The sequence below is a fragment of the Pristiophorus japonicus genome, chromosome 7, assembly GCF_044704955.1.
Source record: "Pristiophorus japonicus isolate sPriJap1 chromosome 7, sPriJap1.hap1, whole genome shotgun sequence".
Classification (NCBI taxonomy): Eukaryota; Metazoa; Chordata; class Chondrichthyes; family Pristiophoridae; genus Pristiophorus; species Pristiophorus japonicus.
Genome location: NC_091983.1, coordinates 136859027 through 136877105, shown reverse-complemented (window position 1 = coordinate 136877105; position 18079 = coordinate 136859027). Strand labels below are relative to the sequence as shown.

At 40.4% G+C, this 18079-nt stretch overlaps 2 protein-coding genes across 2 annotated transcripts in view; one reads left to right on the top strand and one right to left on the bottom strand.

The window, feature by feature from the left end:
* nt5dc1 (5'-nucleotidase domain containing 1) overlaps window positions 1–18079 on the bottom strand; it is a 796921-nt gene that overhangs the window by 561288 nt on the left and 217554 nt on the right. The gene's annotated exons all lie outside the window — the stretch shown is intronic.
* The window catches only part of LOC139266982 (collagen alpha-2(IV) chain-like), a 160909-nt gene that overhangs the window by 108317 nt on the left and 34513 nt on the right, over window positions 1–18079 (top strand). The window contains exon 10 of the mRNA XM_070884621.1: window positions 17687–17810. Within this exon, the coding sequence (XP_070740722.1) occupies window positions 17687–17810 (124 nt within the window). The remainder of the gene's footprint in view (window positions 1–17686; window positions 17811–18079) is intronic.

The window sequence follows — 18079 nt, the reverse complement described above, 5'->3', positions numbered from 1 at the left end:
AGTTACAGGGGGCACCATTTTTGCAACCTCATCAGTTTTTCTCCTACGTTTTAATTTTAGTCAGCAGTATATTTTACTTGTGTTTCACCTCTGCCAGCCTGCTTAATGTTGAAGCAAGTTTTCAGGTGAAGGTTAAACACTGGCCAGACTGATGGCATGAAAGTCTCCTCTGTCTGCTGACTCTAATGGCAGTTCCAACACTAAACTGCCTCTAATTCTGAACTATCTGGCAATGTCACCCAGAGAGGGCACAGGCTGCCTGATGTGAGAAATGGAAACAATATCATACTGGTGCAGTTGGAGGTGCTCTTCTGAGATAGAGACAGAACACAATGTTGGGACAAAGTAGAAGGAGCTTTATTATGCATCTGGCTATATTATACCTGACCTGCTGGAAATGGGAAGAGTTTCACTTCCCAGCACTAATATCCCTCACCTTAATGTGTACAAACATGAAGACAAAAATTGAAAAAGAGCTGGATCAATGTCTGGTTGTGAAGGGGTGACCTTTTGGGTTGAATGGCCTTTTCCTAGTCCTAAAATGTCCTATAGTTCTGCAAGTACAGATAAAGTGATTGAAGACTGCATGTAACATAGCACTGCTGAGACCAGGGAATGCCAAGGAGAGGAAACTGGTCAAAGGTGAATAATGTAGGATGTGAAGTTAAGACAGTTCTTCTGCCATTTATTTTCAGAAAGCTGGGATAAGCTTTGCAAAGCCTTCGCCGAGGACCTGAAATCGAGTTTACAGGTGAGCAGATAGTACACCATTAGTGTAATGAATTTGGTTGATTAGCTGAACAGCCTGGTACATTGCATGGTTTTTATGTTGAAATATGGAAAAAAATGTCTTCTCATCTGCAGTCTTGCTTGTGACTTGCCAAGTTTGTACTTATATATTTCAGTATTGTATTCAGTTTCAGTCAAATAACGCTCATGTTATTATTAGTGCAATTCTGCACTGATATTTACAGCCTTTCTTTAATTTGAACAAGTTCAACTCCATCATCCTAACCAAACAATTTACAGTTTTGTGACCTAGAATCAGTCTCATCGCTCTTCTGAGCTCTTTTCAAATCAAAGTAAGTTTTCAATTTGAAGGCAAAGTAGACAAAACTGTACAAATTAATTTGTATTTAGTGTTATTAATGAGTTATATAGATTTTAAATATTTTGGCTGTTAAACAAATGTTAAACAAATTACATCCAGGGTTTAATGACTTTAAAATACAACAGCATCACATTGTTTGAATACTTCCAGTGAATGTTAGATAATCACACCCAAATTCTATTCTCTTCTTTTTTTGTTAATACACACTCATCTTTCCATCCTGCCTCCAATATTAATGTGCATTCATTTTTCCACGTTAAGTTTGCATGCCATTCTTTAGCTCCCTGTTTTTTTTAATTCCCTCAGACCATTTGAATGATATCAACCCGAACAAAGTGAGTTTGAAGGAGAGATGAAACAAGAAGGAAAAAACAATTTAAAAAAATTTAAAGGCGCTTTGTCTAAATGCATGTCGCATTCATAACAAAATAGATGAGTTGACAGCACAAATAGATACAAATCAGTATGATCTGATAGCTATTACAGAGACGTGGTTGCAAGGTGACCAGGACTGGGAATTAAATATTCAGGGATACTTGACAATCCGGAAGGACAGACAGAAAGGAAAAGGAGGTGGGGTAGCTCTGTTGATAAAGGATGGAATCACAAAATAGTGAGAAATGATATTTGCTCAAATGATCAGGATGTTGAAACAGTTTGGGTGGAGATAAGGAATAATTAAGGGAAAAAGTCACTGGTGAGCGTAGTCTATAGGGCCCCGAACGGTATCAACTCTGTTGGGCAGAGTATAAACCAGGAAATAGCGGGGGCTTGTAAAAAGGGAACAGCAATAATCATGGGTGATTTTAACCTCAATATTGATTGGACAAATCAATTTGGTCTGGGTAGCCTTGAGGAAGAGTTCATAGAGTGCATAAGGGATGGGTTCCTTGAGCAGTATGTAACGGAACCAACCAGAGAGCAGGCTATCTTAGATTTGGTCCTGTGTAATGAGGCAGGATTAAAAAACAATCTCCTAGTAAAGGAGCCCCTTGGAATGAGTGATCATAGCATGGTTGAATTTCAAATTCAGATGGAGGGTGAGAAAGTTGGATCTCTAACCAGTGTACTAAGCTTAAATAAAGGAGACTACAAAGGTATGAGGGCAGAGTTGGCCAAAGTGGACTGGGAAAATAGATTCAAGTGTAGGATGGTTGATGAGCAGTGGTGTACATTTAAGGAGATATTTCACAACTCTCAAGAAAAATATATTCCAGTGAGAAGGAAAGGGTGTGAAAGAAAAGATAGTCATCCGTGGCTAACTAAAGAAAAAAAGGACGGTATCCAATTAAAAACAAGGGCATACAAAGTGGCCAAAACTCGTGGGGGGACAGAAGATTGTGAAGCTTTTAAAAGCCAGCAAAGAATGACTAAGTCGCCCCAAGGAACGACTAAAAAAATGATTAAGAAAGGGAAGATAGACTATGAAAGTAAACTAGCACGAAATATAAAAATAGATAGCAAGAGTTTCTATAGGTATATAAAAAGGATTAAAGAAAGGAAAATAGTGGCTAGAGTAAATGTTGGTCCCTTGGAGGACGAGACCGGGGAATTAGTAATGGGGAACATGGAGATGGCAGAAACTCTGAACAAATATTTTGCATCAGTCTTTACGGTAGAGGACACTAACAATATCCCAAAAGTGGATAGTCAAGGGGCTATGGGGGGGGGGGGGGGGGCGGGGAGGAACTTAACACAATCACTAAGGAGGTGGTACTCAGTAAGATAATGGGACTAAAGGCGGATAAATCCCCTGGACCTGATGGCTGGCATCCTCGGGTCTTAAGAGAAGTAGCGGCAGGGATACTGGATGCATTGGTTGTAATTTGCCAACATTCCCTGGATTCTGGGGAGGTCCCAGCAGATTGGAAAACTGCAAATGTAACGCCCCTATTTAAAAAAGGAGGCAGACAAAAATCAGGAAACTATAGACCTATATAGCAGTTAGCCTAACATCTGTGGTCGGGAAAATGTTGGAGTCCATTATTAAAGAAGCAGTAGCAGGACATTTGGAAAAGCATAATTCAGTCAGGCAGAGTGAGCATGGATTTATGAAGGGGAAGTCACGTTTGACAAATTTGCTCGAATTCTTTGAGGATGTAACGAACAGGGTGGATAAAGGGGAAACAGTGGATGGGGTTTATTTGGATTTCCAGAAGGCAGTTGACAAGGTGCCACATAAAAGGTTACTGCACAAGATAAAAGTTCACGGGGTTGGGGGTAATTTATTAGCATGGATAGAGGATTGGCTAACTAACAGAAAAGAAAGTCGGGATAAATGGTTCATTCGCTGTTTGGCAACCAGTAACGAGTGGGGTGCCGCAGGGATCAGTGCTGGAACACTCAATTATTTACAATCTATATTAATGACTTGGAAGAAGGGACCATGTGTAACGTAGGTAAGTTTGCTGACGATACAAAGATGGGAGGAAAAGCAATGTGTGTGGAGGACACAAACAATCTGCAAAAGGACAGACAGGCTAAGTGAGTGGGCAAAAATTTGGCAGATGGAGTATAATGTTGAAAAGTGTGACTTGGGCAGAAAGAATCAAAGAGCAAGTTATTATTTAAATGGAGAAAAATTGCAAAGTGCTGCAGTACTGTGGGACCTGGGAGTCCTTGTGCATGAAACACAAAAGGTTAGTATGCAGGTACAGCAAGTGATCAAGAAGGCCAATAGAAGCTTGGCCTTTATTGCAAAGGGGATGTAGTATAAAAGCAAGGAAGTCTTGCTACAGTTGTACAGGGTATTGGTGAGGCCACACCTGGAATACTGCATACAGTTTCGGTTTCCATATTTACGAAAGGATATACTTGCTTTGGAGGCAGTCCAGAGAAGGTTCACTAGGTTGATTCCGGAGATGAGGGGGTTGACTTATGAAGAAAAGTTGAGTAGGTTGGGCCTCTACTCATTGGGATTCAGAAAAATAAGAGGTGATCTTATCGAAACGTATAAGATTATGAGGGGGCTTGACAAGGTGGATGCAGAGAGGATGTTTCCACTGATGAGGTACACTAGAACTAGAGGGCATAATCTTAGAATAACGGGCCGCCCATTTAAAACTGAGATGAGGAAGAATTTCTTCTCTCAAGAGGGTTGTGAATCTGTGGAATTCACTGCCTCAGAGAACTATGGATGCTGGGTCAGTGTGTAGATTTAAGACAGAGATAGACAGTTTATTAACCGATAAGGGACGAAGGGGTTATGAGGAGCGGGCAGGGAAGTGGACCTGAGTGTATGATTGGATCAGCCATGATTGTATTAAATGGCAGAGCAGGCTCGAGGGGCCTTATGGCCTACTCCTGCTCCTGCTCCTATTTCTTATGTTTTTATCTTTATCTGCCCATGACAGAGCACATAGGGGAAACAGTGGAATTTAATACCACATCAAGTAATTTGAAAATTCAATTTCTGAACAAATCACAAAGTAGAACCTTTGTAAGCATGAATTCTGTACCTGGAGTTGAACTCAGGAGCATCACATTATTAACCTGTTGCACATTAAGTCCCATTCGCCCAGTACTCATGTCTCCACTGACCTATATTAGTTCCTTGATCCCATCCCAACAACAAAAACTTGTATTTATAGTGCCTTTAACGTAATAAAAAGTCCCAAGCTGCTTCACAGGAGCGTTATAAAACAAAATTTGACACCAAGCCACACAAAGAGCTATTAGGGCAGAAGACTAAAAGCTTGGTCAAAGAGGTACGATTTAATGAGTGTCTTAAAGGAGGAAAGAGCAGTAGAGAGGTGGAGAGGGTTATGGAGGGAATTTCAGAGCTTACAGTCCAGGCAGATGAAGGAGGCACAGCTACCAAAGGCACAGCAACCTATCTCTACAATCTTTTTCAGTCTAGAACTCAGTCCCCATTAGTGGCAACTTCATCCTGTTTTCTTGAACTGCCTCTCTAAATCCCCTTGCTCCTTCACTTCTCCCTAAAGTTTAAAAAAAACCTCTCATAAGACATCTTTTTGATTGAGCTTTCAGTCATCACAATCTCTCCCTACTTGGTTCAGTGTTGTATTCAATTTTTACATCCACTATATGAATGCAACATATTGTTGTAACAAATACACTGACTAAATTCATCACCTCTCCAAACAAGGCTTGCCATTTGTTCTTTTCTTGCTCTGTGAAACACTTACATTTCATGATTTTTTGACCATTTTTCCACGCCACAGATTTGGAAATGAATTACATTTAAGTAGTGTTTCCGTACAGGTTTAGCATTCTCCTTTCACCTGTCTGTGAAAAGGGAATAAAGGGTTACGCTGACAGATTTAGACGAAGAAGGCTGGGAAGAGGCTGAAGTGGAGCATAACGCTGGCATGGAGAGAGTTGGGCCGAATGGCCTGTTTCTGTTCTGTCTATTCTGTGTAATTTCTTGTGGTCAAATTAACAAAAAAAAAAGATTTCTGCAATTCGGATTGGTGGAAAATCTGCTGAGAGGTTAAATTTCCCTATTTGAGACAGATGACTATTCCTAGAGAGAAATGATCAATTCAGCATTAAGGTTAACAATAAAAGGTTAAGTGAACCCACTAATAGGGATACAATGGCATAGTTTATTATTTTATTTGATACGTGGAGTGATACGGAATCAAATTATAGTGTGGTGAAAGTTACTACTAATGTTTCTCTGTTCATAGAAACATAGAAACATAGAAAATAGGTGCAGGAGTAGGCCATTCGGCCCTTTGAGCCTGCACCACCATTCAATAAGATCATGGCTGATCATTCACCTCAGTACCCCTTTCCTGCTTTCTCTCCATCCCCTAGATCCCTTTAGCCGTCTTGAATATATCCAATGAACTGGCATCAACAACTCTCTGCAGTAGAGAATTCCACAGGTTAACAACTCTCTGAGTGAAGAAGTTTCTCCTCATCTCAGTCATAAATGGCTTACCCCTTATTTTTAGACTGTGTCCCCTGGTCCTGGACTTCCCCAACATCGGGAACATTCTTCCTGCATCTAACTTGTCCAGTCCCGTCAGAATTTTATATGTTTCTATGAGATCCTCTCTCATCCTTCTAAACTCCAGTGAATACAGGCCCACTCGATCCAGTCTCTCCTCATATGTCAGTCCTGCCATCCCAGGAATCAGTCTGGTGAACCTTCGCTGCACTCCCTCAATAGCAAGAACATCTTTCTTCAGATTAGGAGACCAAAACTGAACACAATATTCCAGGTGAAGCCTCACCAAGGTCCTGTACAACTGCAGTAAGACCTCCCTGCTCCTATACTCAAATCCCCTAGCTATGAAGGCCAACATACCATTTGTCTTCTTCACTGCCTGCTGTACCTGCATGTCAACTTTCAATGACTGATGTCCCATGACATCCAGGTCTTATTGCACCTCCCCTTTTTCTAATCTGCCGCCATTCAGATAATATTCTGCCTTCCTGTTTTTGCCACCAGTGGATAATCTCACATTAATCCACATTATACTGCATCTGCCATGCATTTGTCCACTCACCTAACCTGTCCAAGTCACCCTGTAGTCTCTTAACATCCTCCTCACAGCTCACACCGCCACCCAGCTTAGTGTCATCTGTAAACTTGGAGATATTACACTCAATTCCTTCATCTAAATCATTGACGTATATTGTAAATAGCTAGGGTCCCAGCACTGAGCCCTGCGGCACCCCACTAGTCACTGCCTGCCATTCTGAAAAGGACCCGTTTATCTTTTTGCTTCTTGTCTGCCAACGAGTTCTCTAGCCACGTCAGTAAATTACCCCCAATACCATGTGCTTTAATTTTGCACGCCAATCTCTTGTGTGGGACCTTGTCAAAAGCCTTTTGAAAGTCCAAATACACCACATCCACTGGTTCTCCCTTGTCCACTCTACTAGTTACATCCTCAAAAAATTCTGGAAGATTTGTCAAACATCATTTCCCTTTCATAAATCCATGCTGACTTGGACCGATCCTGTCACCGCTTTCCAAATGCGCTGCTATTTCATCTTTAATAATTGATTTCAACATTTTCCCCACTACTGATGTCAGGCTAACCAGTCTATAATTACCCGTTTTCTCTCTGCCTCCTTTTTTAAAAAGTGGTGTTACATTAGCTACCCTCCAGTCCATAGGAGCCGATCCAGAGTCGATAGACTGTTGGAAAATGATCACCAATGCATCCACTATTTCTGGGGCCACTTCCCTAAGTACTCTGGGATGCAGACTATCAGGTCCCAGGGATTTATCAGCGTGATAGTCTGATGACAATTACAAAATAAACTAGTTTGTGGATTTACATTCAGCCTTGTTTCCATCAAGTGTGAATCAGTCTACCTGTTTTAATGGTTGAAGAAACACAAGTGAGGACAAATGTGATAGACATAATGACCCAGAATTTGCTGACAAAATAATGGCACTCATCATTATTAATATGTAAATCGTCCAGCAACTTGTGGCAAAGAAGATATCCCGTTAACTTGAGAGTTGATACGATTTGCGATGCTCCGCCTTTAGTCTCACAAAAATGTAAGCTCACCCTCAACTTCCCCATGAGTTTTGTGAAGTTGCTACATTTGCACATATATTGCCAATTAAACTTGCCACAAGAAAGTTAGGGCTGGTAATTAATAAAGTACCTTATTAATGAGATTTATGTTCCTGCAGTGCCAATCAACTTCTCCAGACCAGAAAGGAGATTATTTGATATGTGGAGTCTCATTTGTACAGATAGTAAATTGTTGTTAGAAATGTTCTTAATTTTTTTTAAATTTCTTTCTTTCCTTTCCGTCTCTTTTTTCTCTCCCTTTTAATCGTATCTTTCTTTCTTTCTCGCTCTCTCTCTCTTTCTGCACCTGATTTAACCCTAATTCACCCACTCTAATTCACCTTAATTCTCCATTGTTCCTCTGTTTCTTTCTCAATCTTTAAATTTGATTGGTTAAGGGGACAGATTATTGGATCCCGTTGTTCACAAAGGTCTCAGGTACCCTCTCTGCATCTTTACCAGCTCACACTTCCAGCAATTTACAGGGTAACATTTCTCAAGCTGAATGGTAAGGGAAAAAGTGTAACTAATGTGGCACGTTCCAGAAAATTTTGAGCCATTACCCGATTCAGATCACAAGGGTAGATTATTGTTACGCTTGTGAGTTACACTACTATATAATTAGCTATTGGGCAGGCTGCAGATTGGTTCAAGAAGGACGAAGAAGGACAGTTTACCACGGTCAGTCACGTAGGATGTCATTTGTGACTTTGATTAGGGCTGTTTCAGTGCAATGGCAGGGCAGAAACCTGATTAGAGGGCTTCAAACATGGAATTGTGGGAAAGATGTGCAAAAGTTTGGGAGGTGACAGCACGTTCAAGGATTTTGGAGAGGAATGGGAGGTAGGAGATGGACAGTAGTTTACAAGGACAGAGGAGTCAAGGGTGGGTTTTTTGAGGAGGGGTTTGATGGTGGCAGATTTGAAGGGGAGGGGACAGTACATGAGGAGAGGGAACTGTTAACAATATCAGCTAACATGTTCAATGGGTAAATGGCACTGCAGTGTATGTAATTGAGCCATGCAGATCAGTATGCCTCCAGTTTGATCCAATCTGTGATGTTAACTGATCTCTTTTTAAAAAGGAGCCCTGTTGGTGAGTCTGTCACCTTTTGAACGTAATGAAAACCAGACAACTGAGGAGGATGAGTTAGTAGAAATTTTTGTAAAATATATTTATTTTGGCAGTAAGTCTTTCTTCCTGCATCTTGCTTGTAGTGCAATTTGTGACAGGGTATGATTGATCTAGATGCTTCTGACTGCTATTTATTGGGGATGTTTTGTGTAATGTATCAATGCAATTATGGTGACTGTTTTTTAAATGATCAAGTTGCTTGGATAGTAGGGCTTATCTGAGTCTGTGTAAATCAATATTCCACTTGCTTAAAAACCTATCTTTCAAAAAAGATAGTTTTGGCTTAGACTATGAGCAAATTAGTGGAGTAGAGCAGAGATGCAACAGATAATCAAGCATACAGGTGCATATATTTGTGAGAATCAGTGAAGGCAAGCACACTGTTGCTTGTAGATAAGTTCACCTTGGTAAACTCGTAGGGGGGAATTTTCCTTTTTTTGTTCTTGGGATGTGGATGAAGAGTGGCTGCCTGACTTTGTAATAGAGATGGCTCTAGAAAATAAATAAGCCAGTCTTATTCATTCCTCTGGTCTATATGGATTTGGACTGTTGAGTTCAAGAGCAAGAAGGTTTTAGATCGAATTTTGAAAGGAGCTCCATATTTTTAATTGAAAAGAGCTTGATATTCCTTTCAGAGTAGCGTTTAATAGCAGCATAACTGTTAATCTTTCTCGACAATTATTCAAAGATAAAATGCCCAGTTCTGTCTCTACCTGCATTGGCTTTGCCACTGCTTGTCTTCTCAGCTGGGAAGTTGAATGCTTTGTTAAAGCTAATGTCATCAACAAAGAAAATACCTTTAATGACATTCTAAAGGCATCTTATGAATATAACATGCTTTGATGAGAAGCCACAAAATAGGTGTTTCAATTTATATTTGGGCCATATGCAAAATGGGGCACACATGCCAAAAATAAATTAGTCTGTCCTGTATTTAAAGCCTAGTTTAGAAGAATCTTGGCTCTTAAATTTTATTCCAGAATTATGTTGCTCTGCTCTCATTGTTGATACTGGTTAAATAGAGTGCCGTCCCCTTTTGGATTCGGGTAGGTTGTGGATTTTAGAGATGAGGAGAACAACAACAACTTTTATTTATGTAGCACATTAATGTAGTAAGACATCTCCAGGCACAAGACCAAAAAGCTACAGATCTGAGTGAGCCTGAGCCTAAGCTTAATTTGAGTTCCTCTGATCATTTCAAAAATACTTTGTTTAAAATTGCTGTTCTGCTTTAGTTACCATTCAAATAAAGGTTTAAGATATTCCTTTGCAGTCGTGCTGTTGGCGGATATTTTTTTTCCTTTGTACTTAAAGAATGATCCCACCATTTTTTCACAGGCATGGAATGTCGCTTTTGAAATAGTAGTGGGAATTTTTAAGGAAGGGGAGCACATTGTGAAAATTAGCATTTAATGGGCCATTTTTTTAGCTTTAATATTTAATTCTCCTTCACATTCAATTTTTTATCTTGGTGATAAATATATGGTTAAGAAATATATAAAAATTACTGGCATTTCATCTGCATTCGAAGGCTTGCCTCGGTGGAATATTCAGTTTTTCTATGTATAGTGGATTAACTTTATAGAAAATAAATTAATGAACGATGATAACATATCTTGTCTTTTGAAACAGCTTAAAGCTGACACTAAGCAGTGAATAGCTACTGCAAAAGTTAGAAAATCAGCTCTGCTTCTTACGGAAAGAAACTAGTCACTGCGAAACAAATAATTTTCAACTTTTTTTTTGGAAGAGTGAGGTTTTTGAGTGTGAAAATGTTTATCAAATATTTTGAAGTGTGTGGCACTTTTTTGCAAGTGATGCTTAATAAGCACAATGGTTATTTATAAGCACAATGTTAATTATTAAGTATCAAGAACAAGGTAGAAATTTGACTATAGAAAATCACATCAGAGGTGATGTACAATTACAGCTGTTGGACAGTAAGCTTGGAAGTGCCTTTAGCTCATATAATGAATGTAATGGCAGCTATTATACTGCACCTTTTTAGCACCATTGCCAATAGTTCAACATTAGGCATACAGCAGCAGTGTTGCATTATCAGTCTAAGCAATTTGGCCTTACATTGTTAGTTTTGTTCTGTTAATTTTGTGAAGCCTGCATTTTATGTACCTTTTTTAAACAAAGATAGGCTGGTTTACTGCCTTTCTATTACTGATTTAGAAGGCAATTGGTAAAAGTATTGCTGCAATACTATATACGTGGGTTGAAAAATGCTTGTGTAGAGCTCTGTAACCAAAACTTTCTTGTTGCATCCCCACACCATGGTGATAGAGTGGCAGTATAGTTGGCTTGCTATGGAACATCATGGGCTGTCCCGACCTGCAGGTCGGGGCTATAAATAGAGCTGGAGCACTGGGCCCTGGAGCATTATGGCGAAGGTGCGGCGAATGAGGCTACGGGGCCCAGAAGAGCTGAGGGCCCTGGAGCAGCATGGACCTGCCCACACTGCAATATGCGCGCGCACTAGGTCCGTGCAGCACAGCAGGTCTCCAGTTGTCCTGGGTAATCCTTGCCACTGGATAAAGGCCTAGCTCTGTCAAGCCCGTGTGGTGGCTGATGTGCAACGGTCACTACACGTTAAAAAAATTCACGCACAGGCATCTTCCACCCCATCAACTGGAGTTCAAGACTGGAACATCGGGTCCTTCATTGAAACATCGAGAACTCTCATGGAAGCAAGTCATCCTCATTCGAGGGATTGCCTTAGATGATGATTAGTCGTGCACTCCTGAATGCAAGACATGTGGCCCACATACAGTAATAACTTTTATTTATATAGCGCCTTTAACGTAGTAAAACATCCCAAGGTGCTTCACAACAATTTTACAACAGTAGTGTCCTGTGCTACTGAACCACAGAGACAATGGGCCCATTTTTCCCCAGTATTTGCTCCGTTTTTTTTGGAGTAGGCTGCTTTTTCTGGCCTAACTTAAAAATCCCCAGTTTCCCCAATCAATTTTCACCAGCGTAACTCACTTAGTTACGTTTTTTTAGGGTAGTTTTTTTTTGCTCAAAAGGGAGCGTTACCAGCCACCTACACCAATTCTGGCCATTTAGACAACTTTGGCCAGCTAATAGTTACCCCATTTCTACTTAGGCCAGCGTATGTCGCCACTCGAGAAAACCCTTGCGGAGAGTTAAAGAAATCGGCACAGGAAAGGAAATTGGCGCAGGTAAGTGCAGCAGATGCCCGGACAGCAGCAGCAGCAGGAAAGGTAAGGGGGGGGGGGGGGGGGCAGGAGGGGGAAAGAGAGAGAGAAGAAGGGGAGAGAAAGAAAATGGGGGGGTGGGGGGGAAAAGAGAGAGGGGTGTAGTTAGGTGCTGGGACTGGGAGGGAGGAGGCCACTTGGCCTGGGCTCGGGGCCGGAGAATGCACCAGGAGGCCACTCGGCCTGGGCAAGGGGCAGGTGAACGCACCGGGAGGCCACTCAGCTTGGGCAAGGGGCGGGAGAATGCACCGGGAGGCCACTCGGCCTGGGCAAGGGGCGGGAGAATGCACCGGGAGGCCACTCGGCCTGGGCAAGGGGCGGGAGAATGCACCGGGAGGCCACTCAGCTTGGGCAAGGGGCGGGAGAATGCACCGGGAGGCCACTCGGCCTGGGCTAGGGGCGGGAGAATGCACCGGGAAGCCACTCGGCCTGGGCTAGGGGTGAGAGGGAGTGAACTGGTTGGCATCAGGGGCCACAGAGCAGGGGCAAGTCAACGTAGAGGCTGGGGGGTTGGGTGGGGGGAGCAAGCGAACAGGCCGGCATCAGGGGCCACAGAGTGGCGGCAAGTCAACGTAGAGGTTGGGGGAGGCGGGGGGATGGAGGGAGCGAACAGGCTGGCATCGAGGGCCACAGAGCGGCGGCAAATCAACCAGAAGAAGCCCAAACTGGTAAGTTTTTTTAAAAACTTTGGTTTACTTTCCTTGTGGGGCCGGAATGAACAGGGTCCTCCTGAATCCGCTTCTCCATGACTAACCTTGTTGCCACGACCGTACTTTTGATGCCGGCCCACAATCTTACTCCTGCCCGCCGACAGAAACAGCACTGCTTCTGGCACACGGAGAGCTACTGCGCATGTGCGGCCATTTCAGAAATGTCAGGGACGTCACTTTTTTCCACCGTGCATGCGCAGATATCTCGGCACATTTTTCCAGCGCAGAACGCAGGCTCCACAACCCGAGGCAACTGGCCACGCTGCGCGGCTGCAGAGTAGAGGCCAAACAGTAGCGAAAGTACGAAGATTTTTTTCTACTGACTTAATGAAGTGGCGCAACTCAGGCAAGCAAGTATGCTAGAAAACGGGCTCGGGGAAAATTGAGCCCTATCTAAGGCCGAACTGAAATTTTTAGCACACACCTGAGACAATTTTTTCATATTAAATGCGCTACATAAGTGATTTTTGTTAATGCTCTTATTTAAAACTCCTTGCTATTTTAATAAGACACTAACTCATTTTAAAAAAAACAGGTGAACATTTTTGTTAAAAATCACATATTAAAATCTAATTTGGTACAAATGCTCTAACCTATTCATTGTCAACATCATGTATGATTTTTAATCCAACTGTTGATTCATTTTGCAAGTGTAAAATCTAACATTTTTTTCCTTTTTAATTTACTCACTAGATAATGTAGCATCTTCGATACATTTGTTTTATATATAATATATATATACACATTTAATAATGCGTGATGGTTTCACACATGTATTACCATGATAATAACTTAAAGCCAGAGCACAGGTACAAAAAGTAATCAGAAGTGGAGTATAAAAGTGAGGAAGTGATGCTTCCTTTGTACTGAGCCTTGATCAGATCCTGTCTTCAGTAACGCATTAAGTTTTGAGCACTGATCCAGAGGTACCTGTGTTCTGGCTTTGAGTTATTATAATGGCAAAACATATCCATTCATATAGAATAATATGCCCAAAGTCGTCAAGGAAGAATAATCAGCTAACATTTATCAAAACTTCTGAAAACAAGAAAATACTCTATTAACCTTTTTTTTTGTTGCAAATATTTTGATTCGTTAAGTGAGTGATGTTTGTAGTGTGCATCAGAATCCATGCAATACCTGTATATCCATGTATAAGATTAGAAATTAAAATTACCCTCCTTGTTTTCAAATCCCTCCATGGCCTCGCCCCTCCCTTTCTCTGTAACCTCCTCCAGCCCTACAACCCTCCGAGATCTCTGCACATTCTCAATTTTCTTCGCTCTACCATTGGTGGCCGTGCCTTCAGCTGCCTAGGCCCTAAGCTCTGGAGTTCCTTCCCTAAACCTCTCTGCCTCTCTCCCCGCCTTTAAAACCTCCTTCAAACCTCTCTTTGACCAAGCCTGCACTAATACTTCCTTATGTGGCTCGGAGTCGTATTTTCTTTGATAATCACTCCTGTGAAGTGCCTTTGGATGTCTTACTGCATTAAAGGTGCTCTATAAATGCAAGTTGTTGTTGTAGAGGAATTGCCTTATATGGAAGCATTGTTTCCGATGCTGTTGTCGCTCACTCTCGGGTGCAGACTCACCTGCTGCTGGCCCAGCCCCCCTCACTCCTCGATTCTAGACTCCTCTGGTGCCACTCAACAACTTGCCTTTTCCCACTACCTCCCCCTAGCTCCTGGTCTCCCATCCCTCTCTATCAAACACTTGGTCACCCACTCCTCTTTGCTCACTCCTGTCTGTGGACAGCAGTGGCAGGTTGTGGGATAATTAGCATTAAAATCAAATTTCCCATTTTATGGGACGATATGGTGACTTATATAGCATCTTCTATGTAGGTGATACTGATTCTTTTTCAGGATTTTGTTTGGAAATGAGAGGAAGATTCATCTTATACATGGGATTCTGGACAAGCATGTAAAGTTTGATGTAATGGAAAGTTTCCTCCACTATGACATAACAACATCCATTACGCCAACTTCAAAACTACACCACCCACTGCATCAATGTGGCAATTCCATTTGCCACACTAGACATACTTGTGGTGTCTCTGAGTGATACTGCTAATTCAGGACCAAATTATCAGTAATTTGGAATCTACTCAAGCACATAAAACTAGTTGAAAACAACCAAAACCCATTTCACTTTGAACTTCTGCATCATTAAAGAGAAGATATTTTCATCCAGCTGGCTGAGCTTGATTTAGACCCAGATGCCAGGTGTGTAAAGTTTATATTTGATCTCATTGCTCCAAATTGTCTTCAGAAAACTAGATCAACATCTGGAAATTGACTGATAACTTTTCTTTAAATTCCTGTAAATCTGTATGTTCAATTTTATGCAATGGGAATTCATTTTACTTGGCGAAGACAAATATACCACTATCAGCTATTATTTTTGAAATAAACTTAATACTGTATGTAAAACTGAAAATAATCTTTACAGTACTATCTCTTCCTTATATTTGCCATTGTTACTGCATTTGAATCAAAAGCACTTCAGAATATGTAAGACTCATTCTTGTAATGGTATTTAAATTTACTTCTGTAAAGCTCGTTAAACCAATATGGTCAGTACTCCTGTAAATTTTTCTTTCTAGTTCCCCTTAAGCTAAAACACATAATTCTACCTACTCTTCCTCCTCCCTACATCTTCAGTTTGCATCATCACTCCATTAAAATCAAGTTTCATTACGTCTCCCCCTCTAACTCAATCTTTCTCAGGACTTTAAAATTCTTCCTCTTTCAGTTTTTTTTCTACCTCCTACAATCTTCAGGCTTAGCATTACTACTCAATACTTCCTGGTTTACTTGATTTTCTCCTTTACTTTTTTTCAACCATGGCTCCTTAATAAAACAATTAAATAGTGGGAACAAAACTCTTAACTGTGCAGTAAAGGTACATGCACAGAATAAACAATGGTATGCATTACTGTCAGAGAATGAGGGTACAAGTTACAGAGAGAATGGTACATTGGTGGTACACTGCTTTGTTACACTTTACAATGAAACAATTATTCACAGTGCCCATATAACATATTTCTGGGCTTTTTCTGCTGCAAAACAAAGCATTGACATTAATTTCCTGTAATCTTGCCGCATTGGACGCCTGGTCCAGAATATAATGTTACAAAGGACCTCTTTCCTACCACATGATGCAAAGCTTTATAGAAAGATTCAGTAACTGTAATTATGGTGGTTTCTTGCAGCAATCGAATACAAAATATCCAAAATTATTACTTCAATACGAAAGCTATGAAACTGTAAATTGGATGCAGTGCCCAAGTCGTTAACCGTACCGTCAACAGTAATCCATTTAAAATGAATGAGTTACCATGGTTCTGCAACAGGTAATCTAGGCCATATATCTTTGGGCACTACTGGTGGTTGGACCTGACTCCCATCCATCATTATTCTCCATATAAAATATGTTACTTGTTATAGAACATAACAGATAACTTGAAGTATTTTAAAATGAACGCAATCAGGAGTTTGACAACTGTGGAAACTGCTTGAGGCTCACCCACAGTATTGCATTCCTGACCATTGTTTGACTTACCTTCATCAACTTTGCATGACACATTATACTGTTCCACACTTCAATTATCAGCCATCCCGTTTATCAGCCAAAACTCGAGTGAGACAAAGTCTTGTAGAATGTCACCTCATTGCACATCTGACTAACATGACTCTCCTCCTGCTTGAGATAATTCAACCTCAGCAACCCAAGAAAGATTAAATTAAATTTATGTTATTTATTTTGTACTTGTCTTCATTCTGTGCCTAGGCTAATTGCTTTACCATACATGGAAGACCAAAATGTGATCATTTGTGATTGGCCAATTATGCCAGATAATGGAAGTAGTACTCTATTCACTTTTCCCTACAGTGTCCAAACTTTCTGCATATCACGCCTTCATTATCACCATTTGTTTAAATCATTAATTTATGTAATTTTAGTTGATCTCAAGTAATTAAACAAAAAATTGCCAAATAAACTTGCCTGTAAAAAATGTGGATGAAGGCAGATTATTTTAAGTATTCTGATCAGCCAGGGTGCAGAAGGTACAATGTAGTTGCTAAGTATTTTTTTAAAACTCACTTGGATAAAAAAAATCAAAAACTTCGGAATATTTTCAGTTTTATTATTAAGTAGAAAGTATTTAATTGCTGCTTTATAGTCCTTCAGTGTTCCGAATTTGAACAAATCAAAAATGTTCTTAAAAAGTTTCCGAAATATGAACTGAATTTACTTTGGAACATTTATCGCACATTTGGTTTTGAAAACTGTCTGCATGGTCATGTTGGACACCAATCTTAAAGAAGACAACTAACCACAACAAACCACCAACCTGATACACTTTTAAAACTTAAAAGAAAATAACATAGTTATTACTTCCATTTAAAGGGAGGAGTTTTAAAATTTACAGCTGTGTATGTAGGAGTCTCTCATATATAAATGCCAGCATCTATCCTTTTGAAAGCACTTCTGCATCAGAGGTTCCACGATCTCAGGGGATAATCTATTGGGGATGCTAAACTGCAATACGGTTCAGGAGACAAAATATGCTGGTATGTTGTACTTCAATTTCTAATCATGTTAGCATGCAAGAAAGCCAGGTGCCAGATTTCCACTAGTTTTGTCTCCATTGACTTACTACATTTATATCATTCTCCTAATGCAGTTCTCTGCATGTTTGTGTTTGTTCAACATCACAGTCTGAAACATGGACACTAAGAAAGACATGATCGGTGGAACGGTCCAGTCATTATGTCTTAAATGTGGCTTTGTCACAAGACTTGTCAATAATATTCAAGATCACCATCACATAGGTTTTACAAAAGAGGGAACAGTTTTCAATTTATTGCTCGTCTCAGACATTCAATTTGACATTGAATTTTATTATCCTTTTGAATATTTGTCAAGGTAGTCTACATCATTTCTTCTGTTAATGATTATAAATTAACTTCCATTAACACTTTTACAGATTCTATCTGCAAATATGATTTCAAAGGAAATTGGTGTACTTTTGGTGTTCATGTCTGTTACCCTGGTGTATGGAATAGGATATAAAGGATACAACCAATCACCCTATAATACAAAAAGCCATGGTAAGATTTCATCTCATTTGGAAACAATTATTTGAGATTGCTGTGGTTTGTACTAATTACACGATGAAGAAAGTGAGGCAGCTGCACTCTGTAGTATAATGCAGGCTGAAGTTACTGGTTTACTTTTAGTCTGGGTAATATTTTTCATTTATTTTTAATTTTAGAGATGCCCCAAAGTAGTGAAAATGGATCTGAGCTCTGCCCATGCTGCAATAAAACAGCTGGCAGAGTGTGCACAACTGCAATTTTAGTTCATTCAACTTCTAATT